At 41.3% G+C, this 23,110-nt stretch overlaps 1 protein-coding gene and 1 long non-coding RNA gene across 3 annotated transcripts in view; both read left to right on the top strand.

Moving 5' to 3' along the window:
* Positions 1-23,110, top strand: part of Galphai (G protein alpha i subunit) — a 39,429-nt gene that overhangs the window by 3,865 nt on the left and 12,454 nt on the right. The window contains exons 1-2 of one of the 2 annotated variants that reach the window (XM_086970525.1): positions 15,252-15,808; positions 16,980-17,022. In XM_086970525.1, the coding sequence (XP_086826651.1) occupies positions 15,772-15,808; positions 16,980-17,022 (80 nt within the window). In that variant the 5' untranslated portion in view covers positions 15,252-15,771. Of the gene's footprint in view, positions 1-15,251; positions 15,809-16,979; positions 17,023-23,110 lie in introns of those variants that run through there. The other variant, XM_086970524.1, reaches the window with a different exon arrangement.
* LOC147752796 (uncharacterized) lies at positions 297-3,176 on the top strand. The gene is made up of 2 exons (XR_015313088.1): positions 297-1,001; positions 1,895-3,176. It is a non-coding gene; the product is annotated as an uncharacterized LOC147752796 (long non-coding RNA).

The raw sequence follows: 23,110 nt of genomic DNA, 5'->3' as shown, positions 1-23,110 counted from the left end.
GGAAGAGCGAGGCATTGTGAACGATAGTAGGGTATGCGCGACAAATAGTTTTTGAGTCGGCAGGAGTCTAATGGTACCGCTCGCTTAAAATGATTAAGGATCGGTGAGCAACCCCAGCCATTGGAGGGCGTGCGAATATGTGACAGTACCAGTAAAAACAGTATTGAAGAGGATAAAACTGGTACCTATTTAAGAAGTATTTAATGAACAGCGTGCAACAGAATTGCATTTAGCTCTATAAGTTAACGACTGATCAAGCAGATCTTCTAAAATCGACACAGGCTACATACAATATTATTTTTTGTCGAGGTGATATAGAACAACTGAACTTTGCTGAAGTCCAGGACAGATTAACACAGATAGAAAATCTGTAATTTTAGGTTTACGCCAGCTGGCGTTCTTTATGGTATTAGGCTATGAGCCGATATATTCCAATAGAACGACTAGCGACATCAGCTCGAATTAAAATTCATACAACATGAATAATAACTGTATAAGTGGATGTGCCGTCATAAAACTAACGAAGTGCCGGTAAAAGTGGGCCGGCGAAGCTCACAGTTGATACGGTAATGTCTAGTAACATTAGGGAAAGGGCTACGTTGAACAGTTTATAGTAGAAAATGAATAATCAGTATAGTATGCACACCGCTGTTACGCAATCAAATCGATGATTTTTTTTTATCACTGGCTCCTTAGTGTTGGTTTTAGTGAAAAAAACTGATGCTGATGCTCATAACAGTATTGCTACCCAGATTGTTTTTGTGAAAAAAATTCTATTACCGTTTCAGCGGAATACAGTGGAAGTACAGATATCTAGGTTATTTTATATCTGCTCGCCATTTTGGCAAATACGCTACAAAAGCGGACCGTTTAAATCTAGAAACGTACATGCATACTGAATCATTGTCGTTTAAAGTCTGAAATAAGAATGTATAGCAATAGAGACACAGTGCATAACCTAAAATCCAGCAGAATGTTTTTTGCTCCATCTCGGCCGTAACGTGAGCATTATTTTCTATTTTTGCGCGAATTTTTTTTCAATTATTGCAACTTTTTATCAGCGTTTACGTTACTTAGTATGTTTTCGTATTTTTCTGCATTGCTACTAAGGCAAATTTCTAAAAAAATCTAGAAATTGAGGTTTCGTTAGAGCATGTAATAATATCGACGAGCTGATAATCATCATTTGGTATACCGTTTTGGGGGAAAATGCTTTTAAAATTTTTTTATGCTTAGTTCTCAGTCTACAGAAATCACACCGAAAAACAAGAAAAAAGTTTCTGCACGTTTGGTAGTCACAGTTTAAGCAAAACATTCTCGCTCTTCATCATTTGTTCAACTCTGCGCCTATTTATACGTTGACGTTGGTTTCCACTACATTTATGTGGTCAGGGTGACTTAGCGATTTTGTTCTTGTTAATGCTGTTTAGGAGGCATTGAGCAGAGATGGACATAAATACTGAAGTGATTACGTTGAAAAGGCCATTGGTTATGCTCACTCGTACGAAAGAATGAAAGGAAAAAATACGCGTGTAGCGGTTTCCTTTTGTTTTTTTAACGAGTAGCAGCGTTCAGATAATGTTCCTATCAGTTGTTCGCATTGCGCTTTATTCATTACGCTTCATTCGTTGTCCGTCTCCACGCACTATGGTTCTTAAAAACGAAAGTCTCTCAGTTTTTTTTTCAGCTAGTGGGTCATGTGAACCGCTTAGTTTGCTGGCTAGTACCGCAGCAAAACGGCAGCCATGACAGAAATGTACTAGTGCATAGGGCGATGATGTTGGAGGAATTTGCCCGCGCCTAAAACGCTGGGTGGGCAGAACTTGGGAGGCCATTTAGACCGAGTTCGCTGCTAATCACTGAATCTTTTTTACTGGCCATACTTTCTCTATAGGTGGCGCCATTCTTCAGACGAGTAACCGAAGACATGACGGCGCTGAAGGCACCACCAATAAAATTACTCTTCGCTTTACGTTAAATCCCTTCAACACGTTCCGCATAAGCAGTCATTATTATATGATTCACCTGATGCCGTATCGCTTTCTTTTTCACGCAGCCATTCAATTACTCGTACGCAGTATGTTTAGCGGTTCGGCATTGGCTTGCCACAAGCATAGGCTTAATAATAAAAAGAAAGAGGAACAACTAAATCAGTTGTCTACCTTTAGTCTACCTCGAAGACCTATTTCCACACTCCATTAGTCTCTACGGCGTTTACCGTCCTGGAAATTTTAGAATTACCGTACGGACAAAGAAATAAACTGAATATTGTAACTAGTAGACATTCTGAAATCCTTGAAGACACATATGAATTAATCATTGTATTCTGAAATAGATAGTGAATAAAGTAATGCTAGTTTGCTCATACTACAGCCTCTACCGTCGGGAACTTAAAATAAAAAATACGAAAAATATATGTAAACTATACAAATGAATTACTAACAGAGTTACAGAGGTTAAAATAAAACATTTATTGGCATGATAGAGTATTTCTAAAAGCGGGTTTTTAGAATCGAAACTTGCTAAGACTACTCATGTAGAAATAAAAGAGCTGACGGCAGAAACCTTGTCCACGTCTGTATTAGGGAGATACGATTTCTGTACCAAATACGGGAACATCTATATATTTGTAAAAAAAGTGACCAAAAATATAGTAAGGGCTGTAACAACGAAAATGGAACGCTGGATTTATTCATATATTGTAGATTTATTTTCCAAATTTAAAAAAATATTACATTATCAAGCATGTAAGTTTTTTTTTACAAAAATTATAGCAACTTCCTTTAAAAAAAAGTTAAATAAGCCATAGCCCATTAGATTACAAGTGATTCTGAGACCATGAGAGAATTTGAAGTGTCCTACGGGAAAACCTTAGCCTTGCCGATAACAGACGCTCTGTAGGATAAACATCTGTTGGCCAGTGTACATATAGAGCATTTTCGTCAGGGTTCTAAAGCTCTTGCTAATTTTGGCGTTTATTTATACTTTCTTAAAATCTAAATCCGGATGAATTTGGGAATATGAAATTTTATACTCTAATTCCTATTATCTTAAAGCAAGACCTGACCGAGCAGGACTCGAGACAATAATACTAACAATAATAACTAGAAGAAAAGCGTTTTTCTCTAGATTCTGCTGAGAAATCAAAATAAACTGAGTTTCTACAATCATGCTTATCCAAGCGTATTTATTGGGCGGCGCTTTACGCCGTCAAAGCCCTTCGTTGTTTATTTTACATAGTAATTCAAGTACTTTGATTGCTAGCCACTACTAGCCAGTGCGGTTTCGTATAACTACTGCGTGTCACTCCTGGTGCGCCTATATCTTGGCAAAAGGCTATGGTAGGAGTTATATTCGTAGTGGGGTACATGTTCGATGAGTCAAGTGAAATAGTTAGCTCCCACAAGGGACGTAGGGCATGGGGAGATTTCGGTGCAGGTGTTGCAAGTGTAGCAGAAACAAAGTCGTTGCAAGCTTTGCACATTGGTAGCGGCTGTCTGCCTTAGAATTCCATATGGCAGTACCACGCACCAGGAATCGTCGGGATACCTTTTGACAAGCTGAGAAGGTTCCACGTCTGCAGGTGCACTCTGTTGCAGATTGGCTGCATGACTCTATCGGGCAAGTCCTGTCGAGGTGAAAACACAACTTGCACAGGCAACACCGGCTGCATAGTCAATAGTGATATGCCAGCAGGTCTGCATTTAGACGTAGCCAGTTTCACATAGCTTCTTCGAGTTCTGCGCATTCTCCGATGGTTCGTTGCCATTCGCTTAACTTCGTGTTACCTTTACCCGTTTAGCTTAGTGGCAGGCGAAAAAAACTAAGCTAACGTACACTGGGTATCCCTTTGTTGCTGTAATAGCCGCATGGCAAGCATTGCGTTTGTGGTCTTAGCAGGGGCTGTGCATTGGCTCATGTACATTGACGTGTCCTTCTACGCTCCGTCTGGCTGTGTATGCTGCGTAGTGTTCGCTGCACTTCTAACAGTTTACCGCGAAAAAAAAATTACGAAGTTTGCGTCTTGTAGGAGCGAGCACGGCATTAAAGGCCAGTTGGCTAACTGGGGAATGCTACTTTGCGTCGCGCGGGTCCGAACTCTGTGCAGCGATATCTCCTCCCCATTGTCCATATTTAGCATCATACATGGTTAGGTACACATGTACGCTCGCACCTATAGAAGCAACTAGCTGCAAACAGACAAGCGCATACACTCGAACCGTCTTCAGCTGGTTATCGTGGGGCGAGCCTGCGATACAGATCGATGAAAGGACTCTGGGGTCTGCAAAAAGGCGAAACACGAGAGGGGCACCGAAACAGCACGAAAGATAGAAACTTGCTACAGACCGTATCTTCGGAGTGAAGCAGCAATAGCACAGCCAATGGTAGCCAACAAGCAGGATCGGGGTGCTAGTGGTGGATGGAGTGGTATAGTTCCCCTTAGCGCCTGTCACTATTTGTATTAATACTACGATTAATAGATAGTGCCAATCCGCTGCCGGAATTGTATGCCAGTGATTGGAACGAAAACTATTGTAGACGCCCTTCAAAGTAGCAGGCGATAGAGCGAAGCCGGCGCCAGGGCTTCGAGAACAACAACACTAATAATAACAACAACAACAGAAGCAGTCGAACCAGTGAATAATAACACGATAACCGAGGACAGGTGGCTTGGACATATTTGCTTCCATCCCATTTCGAAATGAACGGAGCTACGATACATTGCATTCATGAAGTGAGAACGCTTGGCACCTTGCCGCTTTTATCAACGTCAGCTTGATTGCGACCGTTTAGGCTTTTTCCTATTTAGATTCATCTGTCAACATTAGCATAGGTGATTATATTTGGCAACCTTTCACAGTATCGTCGATTTTACTTTACTCTTCGGCAAAAAGTGAAACAAAGCTTGAATTGTGAATGACGTTTTAATGATAAAACGTCATTCACAATTACAGGCGTGCCGCTGCTGGTAGCAGAATGATGTGTTTTTGCTGTATATTATTATTATTATATACTGAGGCGAAACTTTTATATAGATACAAGCAGGGATATGGTACGTAGGAAAGAAGACATTACGACGAGTCCCTTTAAGACGTCGATCCAGTGGAGGTCGAATGTGTTCTGTTAATTGAAAGGCATCGAACTCTTCTCGGGTCGCTACTTAACCAATCGTAACGACAGTATGACTCTAAATTGAGACCATATTGTTCTTTGAAGTGAGATCATCGTGCCTTATTGGCTGGCGATTAATGTCAAAAGAGTGAACCAGAGGCAGCAAAAGGTTGACGTCTCAATATTTTTATGAGCCCTCAGTATATTTCACAACAGTGTTTTCAAAAGCGAAGTTTCATTTCCATCAAATAAAAGTGCGCCAGCGCCTGTCTTTATGTTTATACTCGTCTAAGCGGTATATGCTTATCTAGAATTACAACTAATGGCTATTGTTGTAGCAACATGTATTCAATTAACTGTCATCATTAAACGTTAAACAGGGAAGTTGAGAAATGTTCAGTCTTGCCGAGAGAAAATTTGACATAAATTAGACTAGCCGATAGTTACTGATTCTAAGAGGAGGTGCGCGCTTTCTGTGGAGGCTTAAATATGCTGTTTTAGAAGTTGGTATAGGGCCGAATTTGATAATTGTGCGGTTTACCACAAGGCTGTGGACGATTTCGTTGAGTCTTGTCTCGTGATGGTGATATACAACGTTCTTTTGGTGTTATTTGCATTAATGTTATTCATGTAACGAATAACTAGTGTATTTGCTAACGTTGTTTATGCTAATAATTCGCAAAGCTATTATTCAATCCTAAAGCTAATTATACCTGCTAATTTAGTTTCTATGTAGAGAGTCAGACAATTTCATTTATCACGCTTACGGGAGCTTTACAATATTTCGTAATAAAATAAGAATGGGGCATGCAACATACGTGAGTGTTAGAATTATTAGTGTCTGCGTTTATGTTATGTTAAGGCATGGATATTTTGGAAATTCTGCTGTATAGGATCAGGACAGTATGGTTCACCACATCTTCGAAGAAAGGGAAGCTCGCTTTAACCTGTAAAATTTACCTGTTCTTAAGGTGTACACGGATCTGAAATTTGACATAATTTGCGAACTGTAATGAGCAATACATGAATGAGTTAATTTTTTTTTTATAACAACTAGTTAATTTCGCATTTTATCGAGTGTTTTTTTTTTTTTTGAACTATAGTTAAGCCAAATAACCGCAGCTTGTTCTACCACAGCTTGGTCTGCCGCAGACTTGCATTTTCTTAAATAAACTGAAAGCAGATTGCGTTTTGTAAAAGTTACCGCATTAGGTCGGCCTACGTGATTGCTCTAGGGGGTATGCGGGCCAGGGTGACGCGATGCTATATAGGATTGCATCATGTAAAGTAAGGACAATGCTGTCAATTGTATATTCGATAGGCAGATTTAATGAACCTTTGTCTCATATCGTTGTCAACCTAGTATTTATCTTCGTATGCATACATATATCAATGTTAACGAAGATTTTATATTTTTGCCCATAATGCCACGTGTTGTTATCAATAACGCACCATAGATGGTTGCTTTTGAAAGAAATTGCCATAACAGACTTCGTATAGCTCATCATTTACGCTAAACAGTATCGATGACCTCATTGAATGTAATCAAAGTATACAGATAGAAATGGTTATGGATCATAACAGACGCTGGATTATTTTTTGCATCATAAGCATACATAGGCAAGAAAGTTGCACAAATTTTAGTACGTTCACATTGGCTTTGGAAAACGGGGCGCGCACACAGAGTTCCCTACTCACTTTTCTGACAAAATGTATTCTGAGTATGGCGGTATTCACCTCATTTAAAACTCAGCCACTCATAATACTACGTATTATGAAGTTTTATTACGTAAAACTTCATGTGAATCTTTTAACTAGCTGTTAGATAGTTTAACAGTTAGTGATTACGACGTATCGTTTTCTTTAGCCATAATCTAAACCCTTTCTGGAAAGACAAGCATTTTCTCTCTGGCTTTGTTCATTATATATTGGTTCAAGAAATGGTCGCTGTTCAGTATAATAGATGATTCTATAAGTAGGAATAGTTAACAGGGACCTTACTGACGATACGTTTGTTATAACATGTGTTGTTAAGGGATAAACAGTATTGATGTGTAGATATTAGAACTTCAAAGAGACCTATTAAAAGATTCGATCGCAGTTGACATAAGATGGAAAACGAATTCATATCGGGTAACCTGCGCCGTGTGTAAAACAACGAAGTTGTCGAACAAAACTGATTGTAAATGCCCGCGAGTAGAAATCCAACTTACGTTAAAGAATTCGAGACATCTCTGATTGACGAAAAAGCGAGCAAATTATATTCTCATAAAATATACAAAATAGAATCTATCTGATGGATTTTGATGCATTAAATGAACGCACATAAAGATACTTGGCTGTATGTTCTACTCATAAGAAAACTATATCTCAGTTAAGCTGGACTCAGTTTTTGCAGCGGGGCGCTGTGGGTCCCGATGCTAAAATGGTTTTAAATCGGGGTAACGAATTTGGAATAGAAATGATTATGTAAATCAAAGGTAGATTGCGGACTGGGCTCAAAGCGAGGTGTGACCTCGGATATACGTACCTACAAGCGGTCGATAATTTGTACTTCCACTAACCTTAAGATTGTTTTTCTTTGAATCAATGGTTCTGCTATTTTGTTGGAGCTCAGAAACACACTTGGGATTGCAGTATCATAAATCCGTCGTCGACCGTGGGCGTTGTTCGTTATGTAGATTGTCTAGTGTACCATCTGCTCGTCAATTTAATAGAGCTAGTAAATTTAGGTTTTGGAATTTGTAGCGGGTACTGTATCAAAAACTGAGCAACTGTAAAGCAAAACGCAATAAACAGACGACATAGGACCGTGTGTGTGAATAATAGCAACAGAAACGAGAAAGTTTTAGATGAGTCAACCAAAATTCGACGAATTTATATAGAGCATACGTCCAAATATATACTACAAGTACGCGTATTGTTCTTTGTTATATTGAAACGTGCTTCGTAGTCCTATGCGCCTTTTCACGTCGCAAATGGCTCTTATTTAATTATTCTTTGTTTCATCGATGACAAACAAACAGTCAAAATGCAGCTTAAAAAACGATGTTTTCGTTTTGCTTACCGACAACCGGCTCGCTTTCGACCGTTATGGACCAATTTGGAGACTGGCGTTGCCCGGAAAATGCTTGCAGTCACGGTGCTAACCAACCATCCCTTCAGAAAAAGCTCGTAAAATGTACGTCTCGCTCTCGATCGTTGCAATGAGCAAATTTCATGCGGCCAGCACGTGTTTCTGAACAAGGCCGTGGAACGGAGCACTCCGGTGGAGATGAGCAACGACTGTATCGGGCAACGGTCGCCGCTCGCTGCTCGTTTGACAATTACCGCAGTCAAGGGCAGTAGCACAAGCGACAGCACTCCTTAAAGCAGTCGCTGTAGCTCATTCTTGTACAAGTATCATTTTGAAATTGAAAACATACTATCGATCGCGTTAGTCAGCGTTTCTTTCGCAGTAAGAGCATGTCTATTAGTGATTCTGAAGAACAAAAGCACAACCAGAAATCGCAGACCACTTTAGTCGTTTTGCAAATGCATTGTAAAGATGCCGTTGATGATGGGAACGGCAATAATGGAAGGTGAACTGTTTTATTCGTCGTCTTGATATCGGATACTATCGATTCAAGTAGCTATACGTTTGGTAGCTGATCGTGAGGAAATGTCGGATTACTTGCCCACACCATGTCACTGGCATTTCCTATATCGATTTGTTGCCTACCGCATCAACCGGCCTAAATTGAGGAAAGTACTTAAAGGCCTAGAACCGAAAATTACGAAATTTATACACCTGATATTTTCATTGATCGCCGACATAGTGTAAGTTATAATTACAAGGTGATACAATGAAGCTTTAGAAGTTTAAGCAGCTTCAGAAAGACTGGAGAGTTTTCAGATTATTATCTTTAGATAGAGCCGACAATCGAATATTTCGAGTGGTGGGTGACTTGAGCAGCTATGTCACGACAAAAGCTTAAGCAACGTCAGCAAAAAGGGGATTACGAGGAAGCCAATGAGCGGCGGTGTTTCTTCGAATATCACCAGGCAGCATCCTTTCAAGCAACGTTGACGTTTTTTTTTTATGATAAAATATTGTTTGCTAGTTTAAAAATAGGCATGCGGCGCACACAAATGTTTCGATCGTTTCATTGTAGAAGTACCTGTATCGGTATATTTTCTGGGATCCCCCTAATAAGAGTACATGCGGTCAATTGCGTTAACCCGTTGCAGTTCACGCTAACACCATGCGTTTCGAAAATGTAGAGTTTTTTGAGCTATATAAATATCACGCTTACACAAAGCGTGCTTGCTAGGTGTGATCATTTACATAAAAATCGATCCGGGACGGAGTGAAACGCAAGATAAATATTTCATGTTCGCTTTTAACGATTGAAGCTGATAGCTTTATTGAAACGTTGCCCATATCAAAGAATTTCACTGATTATAACATTTGTAGGAAAGCCTCTAGGCTTTTACAAAAATCTCATGACAGGTACCATCGAGTTCTCGATTGTTTTTGAGGAGCTTTGTGTACAAGCGTTAATGTACTCATTATACTTTGTCAAGTTCTTTCTCGATGACAGATGTTGCAGAAGAGTTACCGCCAAAGGCGTTAGCCCTTTCACATGTAATCGGGCTATCCATTTTGATTTACAAGCACACTATCTATACTATCTGGATATGGCGCATCAAGCCAGGTTTAGCGTTAGGCACGATGAAGCTTGCCTTGAATTTTATAGATCGGTGGTATCATAATGACTATTTTAGGTATTTGGGCGACGAATACATTCGTAATAATTTTGTACCGATGGCTTAATTGCAATACAGGTTTCAGCGATGCTACTTATTCCTCCTTATTCTGAGCATCGTATATTTACATCAGTATACGTTTTTCTAAATTTGATTGTGTCCATGAAACTCGTTAGCTGTTTTCTGATTATGCTGACAACAACTGTAGTCACGATCCCGTTGATATATTTTGATCATTCGGAAGGTGTGCTGGAAAAGTGTTAGCGTGTATATGCTCGCGATTCGCTAAGCACCGCCAGTCGGTAACGATCCGTACTGGTATTTAAAATTACGGTTGGAAAGCTCAACCTGTCGGCCGGTTCAGCGAAGCTGGGCGGTTGCCGAACTCCGAGACTATTTGTAATTTCTATACCATCGGCAGTAGCTGCGTATGCCCAGTTGTAATCTGCTACTATTATATCTAGAGCATATCAAGGAGACGGAGCTAGTTTTTGGCACGCGTGTTCCGACTGCTTTTCCATGCGCATTAACCGTTCTGCATCGATGTGCTTATTAGAGTAAGGGCCACGAGGTTTTTTGCACATAAAAGAGCGGCACCTGAGTTTCTTTGCGTACCGGTTACGGGGCATGGCACACTTTCCATCTAACCCAAACGTCGGTAATGGTTATGGCTAAGGGATTTATGGTGGTAAGGATGCTGCTTCCTCAAATTCCGCTTTGAAGTGACGTTCACCACAGTACTATATTTATCTCGAAAACCGATCTGTTTTCACAGGCGGGAGAAAAAGAAGGGAAGCGTGGGGTCTGTTGGCGCTTTCTGGCCGCAACCAGTCTCTTGCTTCTCGATTGGCAGATGTCCTTAGTGGGGCCTGGTACCTTTTGGATTTGTCCCAGCATCCAAACCCAGCACACAGTGCCTCTCACCCCTCTCCTGCGCATCTTGGTCAAGAAGCAGCAACGGCAACAATCTCAGAATCAGTGCCATTTTAACGGCTTTTTTTTAATTTTAGGTGGATAGCATAGAGCCTAACGTCGAATAGACACCTTTTATACAACATCAAAGCGCGGGTCCCTCGGTGATTACTTGGTAAAACCAGTGACTGAGGTGTCACTGATGATGATGGAGGTTTATGATGTTCTTTATATCGGGATCTGCAAATTTTAGCATTTCGGTTTTCGCCGATTAATCATAAATAGAAATTTCATAGTGGAAATAGGAATATCCGCAGGCCGAGAAATCATTCGTAATGCATATTCGGCCTCAACTTGATTATCAAATAAAACTTAGCATTTCTATTGTCTAGGATTTAGTCTAATAAGCCTATTACTTACAACCAGGTTCAGTTCAGAATAAACAGACTGATGTTATGCTGCCTGAGCGATTCCTTTGAGTTAAGTATAAGTTTAACATCTACCCGTGCCCCTCCCCGTAATAGCTTAGTCGGTAACGTATTTATCATTACATGTTATAATTTAAGTTTGAACCTGGTCATAGACAGATTTCGTTTGGTTCCACGAGCCGCCGTCCGATGGATGCCTAACGGTGATGCCGGACGTAAAATTCGAAACATAAAAGAAGTCTACTACATGCTCGAAAATGCAGCAGGCCTTTTTTAGACGTTCTCTCTTCATACCTGTAATCGTACTAAGAAACGATAGATTCAAAATATTACTTTGACAAAACTTTTTATAGGTTCTACTGCATCGGAAAATACGAAGGAAAACGCAATGAAAAATGTTTAGTTGCCTGTGACTAATGTGGTCGCGTCCGCATGTGCTCCTTGGCCTATGTGCATGTTTAGGGGATCCCACTAAGCCTTCCGAAACGTCTTAGGCACCAACCGAGCCATCTTTGTCCCGTGCACTCGAGACATCCGGTATTTGCAGGGAGTTATAAGCAAACGGTCTTTCCCCCGAAGAACGTCTTAATCGATATCGCGAGAGCACTTACGCACATAATTTTGGGTTAGAAGAGCGAACGCTAATGCTGAGACTTACGTCCCGTTGATTATGCGCAATTAACAGAGGAACACGTACTCGGATGATCTCGGGCGCACCTTAGACGACGAAATGGTGGAAGTCATGTCAGCCCGCGCGCAACTTCAACTAAACTGACAACAAACACAGGTGTTCCATTGAATTGATAAAGAATAATAGCAACAAACGATGAATCTTCGTTTGCACCCCTACCCCAAAACAGTCGCATTTCTAGTCTTCATCATCGCGACCAAAAAAATCGCGGCTAAGCAGTGTAAACGTCTGCTCGAGGTGCAAGGAGCGTATGCAAGGAAATGCTTCTGTGTTGTTCGAAGTGCAATGGAATAATAGAGGTCCCTTGTAAGACTAGCAACGAAGCCGATTCGACAACCGACCAAGAAGGCAAGTGGCATTCTAGGGGTACGCTCAATGTTAATATTAGGCTGATCGTCAAAAAACAGTTTACGAAATGTTTGGATATGTGTGCTCTGGAGAATGAACAACTGGCTACTGTGACGCTCCTACGTTATAGAGTAGTGGTGCACGAAGAGCAGATATCGAACTTAAAAACGATAAAAAACATACGGACCGGTGACGGGAATAACAGTAAAACGCAAAATATTTCTGAAAACCGACAGCGTTGTGCAGCCTCTCGGCCCCGCCCTGAGAACGATTCTTCTTGGGAAGAAGTCAACAGTTAACCGTGCGGCGTCGAAAACGGACATCGATAGTGTCATGCGTGAAGCGGAGAAGCATATTAACAGCACCGATGGGCCGGTTGCGGCGTTTTTACAGGCTGGTTCCCATGCACGCATAGAGTTTGAAAAGAACAAATAGTTATTCAGAAACATCGCGTCCTGGATCAGAAGTGTATTCAGATATGTGCTCTTCTTTTTCCTCTTATACCCAGATAGCGAAAAACGATATTATCGCGAAAAAAGGAAGTCAATAAAAGGTGCCATTTTAAGCTTTTTCACTTTCTATATTATAGCGCTCGGTCGTCGAAGGTAATGTGGCCAGAAAGATTGCCTAGAAAATTGCTAGAAGGATAATGCCTTTTCGAGCCATGAGAATCCTATCAAAAGAGAGAAACAGAGGCTAGAAGATGTTCATGCAAGGTACATAGATCGCAAAAAAAACATGAGGAAACCTGAACAGCAAATCCAGCCAGTTCAACCAGACTCTCGGAGCCGAACGTTCCAGTAGCTTCAAAAAAACGCCAGAAGAATCTCTCGTTGATGAACCACCTCGGTAAGCTAGGAAAAGACAACCAAGCCGAGCAGGCGGACTACGGTTTTTTACCTTCTTCCCAATGGTCGAGAACTTTGTAACGCAAGTCCTAGCAGCGCTGAAACTGACGACTGAAACGCTGGTCCTTATACGCCAAACTGTGAGTCACCGCAGCCGCTGCCAAGGTCAATCATCGAGCTTAGAGGGAGGCCGAATCTTAAGGAAACGCTAATGATTATACAGTGGAACTGTAAGGGGCTGTTGTTTATGTTATTACTATTATAACTATGATGTTTCTTACCTTGGAAGCCCTTAACAGTATACACATGCTTATGATAGCAGACTTGGGCAGTTAGGTTTTTGAACTCACCGCGTTTCTATTTTGTGCATAGCCCGCTAATGAAGAGAAACAGATTAGGCCGCTATAGTGGAGGCATCTCCGTTTTCTACAATAATATATAATAGCAACTAAGTCCCGTAATAACCTATGTTCGGTCGGTCGATTCGGAACGTATGCACTGGTGTGGAAGTTCGTCAGTAGACTGGAAGCACTCTTTTTTCTTTTTGCCTCTGTTTCTGCTCTCGTCATTGATTTCAATGCCCACCTCAACCAGTTGAAATCAAGGCGCATTATGACCCTTTTAGACATGCTTGTAAACTTTGGTTGTTGGATAGTCAATTCTGTTTCGAGACCGTATCTCCTAGGACATGCAGGAATTTCTGTATCATCAATATATTTACGACTAAAGTAACTAGGGGTAGGGTGAAGTCTCGGGATGAGAATCATTTGTTGTTAGAGTGCGCAGGCATTCGTACTCACAAACCAATGGCAACAGATTTCACTGACCAAGCCGCACGAGCTCGGGCTGTCAAATGCTAGGCTTCATCACGACATCTGGATGCAAACAAGCTCCCGACAGGCACCCACGAAGTTCTTCCTGTCGCTGAAGTGAAAAATGCAGAAACTTATACGCATTTTCTCGTTGAAATTCCCTAGTCTGTAGTACAACCGTTCCGTCTCTCTCGAAGCATAGGGCGTTGTTTAATTACAACTGCAGCCTTGCCCGGAGGGCATAAAAGACCTTCAAGTCGAAGCCTAAGTTCTGCCTTTTAACTTCGTTTTTAGACGAAAGATGTGTGCATTACAAAAGTAACAGTATTTTGAACGGTTGGAGACTCATTTGACCACCGATGTGGAATGTCAATTACACAAGTGGTTGACGCACCCGGAAATTCGGCAGCTTATCCATTAGCTCCTCGTCCCTTATAAGCTACTTCTTGAAGATGTTTGTATCAAGAGATATGATAAAATGCGCGGTGGCCTTTTTTGCCGCAGCGTGGTGGCGAAGAGGGTGTTTCAATATGATTCAATATCCTTCAACAAGACTTCATGGTGCGGAAACTAATGCAAGGCCTTGGCAGCCTACGCAACAAAAAAGTCAGCGGTTTAGATAGGGCATGCAACGCATATTTCAAATGCGCTGTCATTCTGGCCCCCTGCTGGACGGCACTATGTAGTAAATGCTTACATACCGGTGCACTGTCAGCTCAGTGGAGAAGTGTCATCCTATTAGTGACTCCAAAAAAAGGGCGATTCTACTGCCGTCATGATGATGGAGAATAGCAAAGAAGTGTTTTTCCGGCCTGCTGATTAAAAGACCACACAGCTAACTAGAAGGCATACATGCGATACAAGCAAAGTAACTTGGGTTTCGTGGAGAATGTTCCAACGAAACGACGCGCAGGATCATGGTGTTGGACGTCAAGAAAGCATCAGTCACGCCGCGCAGTGTGCTTTACGCGGCGTTCGTCGACTTTAAGGTAGCTTTTGATTTGGCATCCAGGAACAAGCTTGTGCTCACGCTGACCAAGATGGGTGCCCCTATGACTGAACGAAACTTCTTGCTGTGATTCTACAAGAAAAAAGTCACTATCAACGATGAAACAGCTGAACTCTCACCGCTCACACAGACAACCGACCTGGCTCAGGGAAGTAACCTAGGCCCACTTCTAATCTCTATTTTACTGAAAAGCCTCACTGATCAACTACGAGAACCGACAAAATCGGTCGAAGGCATTTCGTATGCAGATTTTAGTAATATAGGAGTTGAAGAAGTTCCAAGCTCCATGTGGCTCCATGCGGCAGTTACAAATTCGGGCTGACCGTAAATCTGATTAAAATGGAAGCAGTGAAATTCAATAGAGCAAGGTAGACAGCAGCCATTTACACCTTGTAACTCGTCAGGTTGCCTCACCCTATGTAAACCAAAAACCGTGCTTGGAGTTGCTCTTACCCAAGAACTGCAGGAGTTTTGCTGTGTACGTCATCGAAGGATGCAGGGAAGCAATGTTGGCCGCATGGGCGATCAGATGGCTTCATGGCTTGTCTCTCGCAACCGCTCTCGACTTGTTCAATCTTAAAGTAGCTTCGATCACGACGTATCGACTAAGCGAAGATCTTACATTGAAGAACTTCAAACAACTAAATCATGTTAAAAGCTTCGTCCTCGAAAGAGAATTGGGATTACATATAGGGACTCGAAATCGCCTTGCATGTCTCCTCATTGATTCGCCGCTACTCTTCGAAAATTTACATTGTTAAAAACTGAAGTTCGTGGGGACCTCGTATGCGATAAGAAATAACGAACAGAAAGGGACGAATTTGCTAAACAAACACTTCGTTATTCACTTTGCCGTTACATCATGGACTTTGCAGTACTACTAAATTTCCACGATACATGTAAGTGCTCCTGATGTGGGGTAGATATCATTATGGTAGGACACCTGGCAAATTTTTCAAACTAGTTTTATAGGCTCAACCTAATTTTTATAATGCAGACTCTTTATAAATAAATATAAAATAAAATATAAAAATAAAAAAAAATAAGTCTGATACTGGCATATTGTGGTGTTGAGTTGTATTTACAAAATTTTGTATGTCGCTTTTGATTACTACAGAAATTAATAAAAAAAAAAGTTTCCTTGATAAATAAATGCGAGAGATAAAAAAACTCCACTATTTTATCCAACTAAATTAGTAAAAAATTTGCTTGCGTAATGTGCAAACATTTGCCCTTAGCGCTGTTAGAACGACATATGTTAAAGAAGCAAAACAATGCGTTGACTTTGTTCTGCTTCGTCTTTAATTTCGATCCAACCGGCTTAAAAGACAGCCCCTCTCACGCATTCTCTATTTGAAAAATCCAACCTTTTTGACAGCCTTCATAGTCACTATATGTCGTTTGGTATCGATGTGACTCCGCAGCGGTATACCCTCTTTCAAAAGCAAAGGCGGTAAGCGGTAGGCCGAAAAGACGTCGGTAGAAAAAGAAATCTCGCAATTTAGTAGTTTATTTTATCATCAACAAACTACTGGATGTGCTAATTTACTTTGGCGAGGGCGGTCGGCAAATGTTGTTTTAGGGTACGCTAATATTACCTGGTAGTCATTTGTCCTGCGCAGCGTAAAAGTTGGCCAGTGATAATTATGCGATTCGCGGTCTCGCGATCGAGTTTTCAAAATTTGATAACGAAAGAAAATAAGACAGGGCTTTTCTCATTTTAAAAATAAAGCAATATCAACCCTGCATTGATGCATAACATTTTTGGAGGCGATTTGGTGGTTTGTCTGCAGACGTACTTCTGAGTTTATAAAATGACAAAGCTTATATTAATTGAAAGGCAACAATTACGTATGCTTTTCGATTACAGGTTGAAGCTTTCATTACAGATGGCGAGGATATCACGTACCTCATAAGTATTTTGTGTAACGCTATGTTTACTTACGAGTCCTATACTACCAAAACGTGGATGGATAACATAACTTATCTACATAAGCCTTTAGATATTCGTAAGGGAGTACAGTACATGCATACTTGATAACCTAAATCTTACTTACGCTTTGTTTACAGGCGCTGGCGAGTCGGGTAAAAGCACAATAGTAAAGCAAATGAAGTAAGTACTATGTTAGCCCACAGGCTAACATTTATTGATCATAAACAATGAATATTTTGTACCACGATCTATGCACTACTATGTATCTTACGATGATAAAAGTTCTGTAATCGATAATAAACATAATAATAGTAATAAAGAAAGACTAGTTAAACAGCATATCTCTTCGCTCAATGGGACGTATTTTCTTCTCATTTACAAACATTTCTTTTTAGTGCGTTAGGAGAGTTCCTCATATTCAAGCTATCTTAAAGCTCTTTATCCAAGATTCATCTATCAGTAAGTGTTACAATTTACAGCCTGCAAAGATCGTAAGGACGGTGCTAGGTGTAGGTGATGATGCCGATGACTAGCTGGGTAGTCAATGAGGCTCTTAGCTCCCACGCTAAATAGAAGAACCTAACGTCAATCGTTTGTTGTTGACCGTTGCTGCTAGTCAGGGCTTGGTCGTCGCTTCCTGATTGATACCAATTGATGGATGGCTAATCGTTCGTGTTGCCTCATGGCTCAAGCCAAGCCGCAAGAGATTTCGTGTTAAGCCCTCCCGTATGGAAACACTTCACACCAACTAGCCACAACCGCTAGCTGATTCGGTGGCTGGGCGTCAAAGCCGCGCTCGGCATGAGCTGCATGTTTGGTTAGTGATTGATATCGAAAAGCGACTATGGCCGTTTCGGAGGAAAGCAAGCGTGTGGGGTAACCGGATAAAGGGAGGATGAGACACTATGGTTTCGGCCGTTGAATATGTTCTGTTTGACAGACTTGATCATGCAGCCGACGGCGGCGTAATGCGTACGAGCATACACAACCATCATTATTTTTCTCGCTGTTTGTTAGTTAGCCCACTCGTATTCGTGTGGGCGATGAGTAAATTCACCTAGCGCCTATCTGCTATTTGCACGACTCTACTATAACATCGCTTATAGATGAGCGATAACGGGCGCCTCCGTTAAGCTTGGCCATTTGGTAGTGAGTTTTACCGGTAGTAGTACGAGGACGATGTAAGCTGTACAAAACTTGAGGTTTATGTTTGAAAGCTTCAATGTGGATATTTGGGAGTGGTCGGATAGAATAAAAAGGATGCAAAACAAATAAATTCGATTCTGTCTTTTGCAGAAGGGGAATCCTTTACAGTGGAAGTTTTCGATGAAGAGAGCAATAATGATTCGCAGTTCTTCAATATTAGTGATATGTTGTAATAGTTTCGATTGATAAGCGATTTCTTCGGAGGCGACACAATGGAATCTAAAGCAACAGATTGACGATAGCTCCAGTGGGAGCATGATCTTAGCTGAAGTCTTTGTGGAACTTCAAAGACCTATACGTACCTTAGCAGGTATAGGTTTAGCAAAATGTTTCGACTTCATTTCTTCAACTAAATGCGATCAAATTTCTTATACAACCAAAAAACATCTTCCTCTTACATGTTTCGGTGCGCTTTAATGGTCCATTGCTGAGAGGAGACTTCTAACATCGTCTCGTTTGTAGCCTAATTGGTTATGATTGGCAGAAGCAAACTATTTTTATCCATGCTAATGTACCTAGTCCGAAGATCAGTGTAGTTTACTGACTGACTGACTTTATCAGGAATATCACTTCCAATTGCTCAAGGGTGGAAGAGTCGAAGTGGTGGTCAAACCTTAGCCTCTACGAAGACAATCGTGCGCCTCTGTTAAAATCTTACCAAGCTGATAGCTGGTATCTTGTCGAAATCTGCTGTTGCACTTAGTTGTCTGAATACAAGCTTGTTCCTAATAATCGGATGCACACAGCTATGAAAAATCATCATTCATTCAATGCAGTTGAAATTCTACTGCTTGGAGTTGATCACGAGAGAATGAGTACTGTCGCCGTGCAGTTTTTCATCCTTCAGATGAAATTTACCCGTTGTCTTTGCCTGTAACAACTTACTTCAAATGGAGTCCGGCACAGATTCGCCTTCATTACTTCTATAGATACACCTTTTTTGTACGAAGGGATCAGTGAAGCGCACGACGGGGTGTACTGTATGCAGCTAATCAAAGTAAGGTAAATGCACAGTAGAACGAAGCCTCGTTATTGATAAAGACGGTCACTCCTAGCACTTATTAATTGCAGTAGTTTGCTGTGTAAAGGTCTTACATATGGAAAAAAATTCTACATTAGAGGTTTTTGTTCGCAGCAGTAGCAGTTATGCCGTCGCAACAGTTATTAAATACGGACACCTATGTTGAAATCGTTTCGACTTTTCTTGCTAAGAATTACTTGGCTTTTAGTTGCACTCAGTCATGCTTCAGAAGCTTGCCAATTGGCAAAGCCAATAGTATAACTTCATTGATTTTCCCTAAGTCCAAGATTGTGGATGCAGCCAGTTTATCCAAAGACACGCTAACAGCAGCTGTACAGTTCTGGACGTCCCAAGAATAACGATCTAATGGTCTCAACTAGCTACAACCCGCGCCGTCGCATCAGTGAATACCTCCACGCATCCGTTCAGTAACAACCGCTTATTCAGCAGAATCCTAAATCTGGTGAAATTTTCTCGATCGCGAGACAGCGAGCGAATTGGATCCAGTGCTGAGCCGTAGAAAGAGACGATAGAGTTCAAAAAGATGAAACGCCTGATTGCCGGCGCTGCTATCCGATTTCGCAACAACGGTATCAGGCATATGCGGAGTCCTCGGATAGAAGCCTAGTGGAGAGGCCTTGGGAAGAGCACGCGAGCGAGAAGTCCACCTGTACAGGGAAAACACAAATCTCGAACAGGGTGACTCAGTGTATGGCTGCTTATGGCGACTCTTAGTTGAATGCGAGAGGTCGAACACTATTATCTACATGGGTCGTTTGTTTGAACCTCATTCGAGGGTTAAAAAGGCTTAGGAGGGTTACTACGTCAGTGAAGAACATTGTGCCCTTCTGACTGATTTCAACATTGGTCGAATTTGTCCTGTGCACCATAACTAATTTATGCAGGCACTGAAAATGTATTAGATATAATGTGCACTTGAAAGGGTATAGGTGAAATGTTGGAAAATAAACATTTCTTTTCGGATAATAGCCTTAATAAAATAAATGAGATTAGCATTCTGTTTTAAGATTTTCCCTATCTCATAAGCCAGGCCTGGATACTTAATAATACACTTCAATTCCTTTAATGATATCGGGAATTAAAGCCATAGTGACGTCCGTGCTATCAATAAAATATTATTTATCACTTTTTTCTTTCTGGTAGTTGTTCAGAACTCCGACTTATGCTGCTCATTTCCGCGGGCCGTCGGGGCTTTTCGGTTTAGTTCACTTCTGATCAACTATAAATTACAGTTAGTCATTAAAACCGTTAATGATAATAACGAATAAATCACCCAGTCAAAATATCTTCTGACTTAGATGAGAAAATGGCTTTGAAACGCTGTTAAATTCTCATGCTATGGACATATTTGAAGGCATCCTCTCTTCGAAGGCAACAGTTAAACGGTTTTATAATATCATTGCATAATAACAAACAGATTCGCGCAGAAACAAGAAAGAGTACAACAGTATTTGCTAGAGCGAACATATCGTTCCGTCTCTGTTCGGTACCGCCGTTCTGATCGAGTTGGCGCGTCATCAACATCGTCGAAAAACGAAAATCTTTTACGAATATTCACACTACGTTGCTGCCGACGGCCGCCGCTGCAACGGCGCTAAATAGCCACGAGCTCCGTAGTTGTAACAGTGATAAGGATGACTATTTCATCATAATGGTGGCGGCAGTCATGACTCTAAAAATGATGTAGTTTGTGACGATTTCGATCTATTATTAGTTGTTGTAATAGAGCAGGTGGTGGCAGCTGTATTGTGACAAGGTTAGATATAGAAGAATATCGAATTAAGTATTCGAAGCATTACTTCGAACCACCGCCGTAGGCGCTGACCTACTAGAAACTGACGGTTGCGACCTCTACTGACCTGATTGAGCAAAGGGGTTTACGATACGTTACAAAATCGATGAGCGAGATCAGACAAATCGATACCACCGACGGTAAGGTGGAAAAAAAAGGTCACTTTAAATGGAAGATTATTGCTATCATTATTGTAGCGTTTTGGTACCGTCATGTTTATCACTGTTGCTGTTTCTTCGGAGCAAACAAAATATACGTGCGCATCAGAAGGCTTTTCTGATCGACTATCCGTCACAAGTGAAAGATTACAATCCTCTTGGGGAGTACATCGCGATGATAGTTAGTACAACTGGACTATTTTTGATGGCGATAATGGTCTCTGGGGTTAGATCGTCGTCTGCCTCAGTTGTATCGGGCTGTCGGTGTTCTTCTTGCTGTTGCCGTTAAGCTCCGTTCTCGCGGACAACTATTAGTTCCACCATTGGTTGAAATAATAAGACGAATGCAGTACCGATGCTTACCTTCAGTTTGCGTCACGTTATAGAAGTTCGAAATAGGAAGTATCAGGCTATACGTAAGATAATTTAGCTGCCTGTAGACCAGTTAGTAATACCACATTTGAAATAATAAGGAAACCTGAGGCGATAAAGCATCTCTGAGATCATATGGATGCAAGCAATACTATAAGTATAAATAGATCTCAATCAGATCAGAGCGATCGATAGGTGATACTCGACAGTCTATCATCAGTGTAATAGTACTATAGTCGGTATTATTATTAGCTTTTTGCGTAAATGTACAATGGATCATATTATTACGTTCAAGTGGCGGGCGGGGAGGCTAGCATAGGCGAGTTTGACCATGAATGGCTATTGAACACTTAGACATAGGATCGTGGCGCGAACAATCGAAATCCTTAAGGAAACTAGTGATCAGACGTGTTCAATTGAATCTGCTTGGGTGCATTGAAGGCAACCATAAAAATAGACGCCGGAATCGAGGCAGCAGCAGCGTACCCGCCTACGGCTCACCTGGAAGACCGAATTCGAAAACTGCGGATGTTGTTAGCATATATAGAAGGTTGATGTTTTAGGGCGTAATAAGTAATTATAGTTACTGAATTCGAATACCATGCCTCATATTATCGCCATTAACTTTGCAGGTCTACTCAATTTATTTCCTCATCATATATGGAACAGAGGTTTTCAGAAGCTAGAATTGACATTTTCTTTTACGACCGAGCCTCTCACCTGGTCCTTCTACGGTAGCGAAGTATGAAAAAGGTTTGCGCGACACCGACTTCATCATCTGCCCCGGCGAGGCTTGCTGTCATAATTGAGCTGTACATTGTCCCGGGCGATTGCAACAAAAGCAGCCCTGACATGATTGAGCGTGGTCTTTGAGATCTACTTGATACCAGCCTGATCTCGATATCCCCCAAAATACCTCTGTAATCAGAAAGTGCTTTAGTCAGCAACAGGGGTTGCGTTATGGCCACGAATTTTGTAACAGGGCTACGAGTCGCATGAACTAAAATAGTTCTTCTCTCGGCTTAAAGACGGGTGGGCGGTAAATGGTCGCGTTTGTGTTAAACGAGGCTCGTTGGTTTTGCTTAATTGGTACTAATGGCTGATCAAGCAGACCTGCTTGAGGACAGCGAAAGCGGCTGGAGCTAATCGAGAGAATTGGGTATTTAGGCCGACGAAGCTACAACAGCAGGCAGCACAACGACTGCGATAACAGCAGTGGAAGTCACGGCGATGCGTCGCTGGTGATCTGAAGCGACTGTCGAATGCTATTCGTCTGTTAGATCGTAACGTGAACACGTAAAGGTAGTTCCTTCATTCAGCCGCACTCTGTTTCTCTTAACGCTTGCCAAATAAACGATCGTGTAGTGAAACGGTTACCTGACGATTTCGACTACCGTTCAAAGACTTGTAACAACATTGTCATCTTTCATCACTGGAAAAGCCAGTTACGACATGGAGAAATCCATTTCTGTGTGCAAAAAATGTTTTGAAAATTTTGTCTTGCAGATCATAGTCATCAAATGGGTTATGGAAGTACAAAAATATGTGGGACAAAGCTTAGCGTACTTGTTTACTGAAGCAGCTCAAAGGGGTACATTGTTGGTTATAAGGTTGGGGGTGTTTTTTAGGTAGGCACTGTGCGACGTGTCTTATATTTGTAAAAGTATATGCTTTCTTCTTGAATAATACAGCTAAGGG

The sequence above is a fragment of the Varroa jacobsoni genome, unplaced genomic scaffold, assembly GCF_002532875.2.
Source record: "Varroa jacobsoni isolate VJ856 unplaced genomic scaffold, vjacob_1.0 scaffold_977, whole genome shotgun sequence".
NCBI classification, from domain to species: domain Eukaryota; kingdom Metazoa; phylum Arthropoda; class Arachnida; order Mesostigmata; family Varroidae; genus Varroa; species Varroa jacobsoni.
The sequence above is the reverse complement of the archived record's forward strand: the minus strand, read 5'-3'. Positions and strand labels throughout refer to the sequence as shown.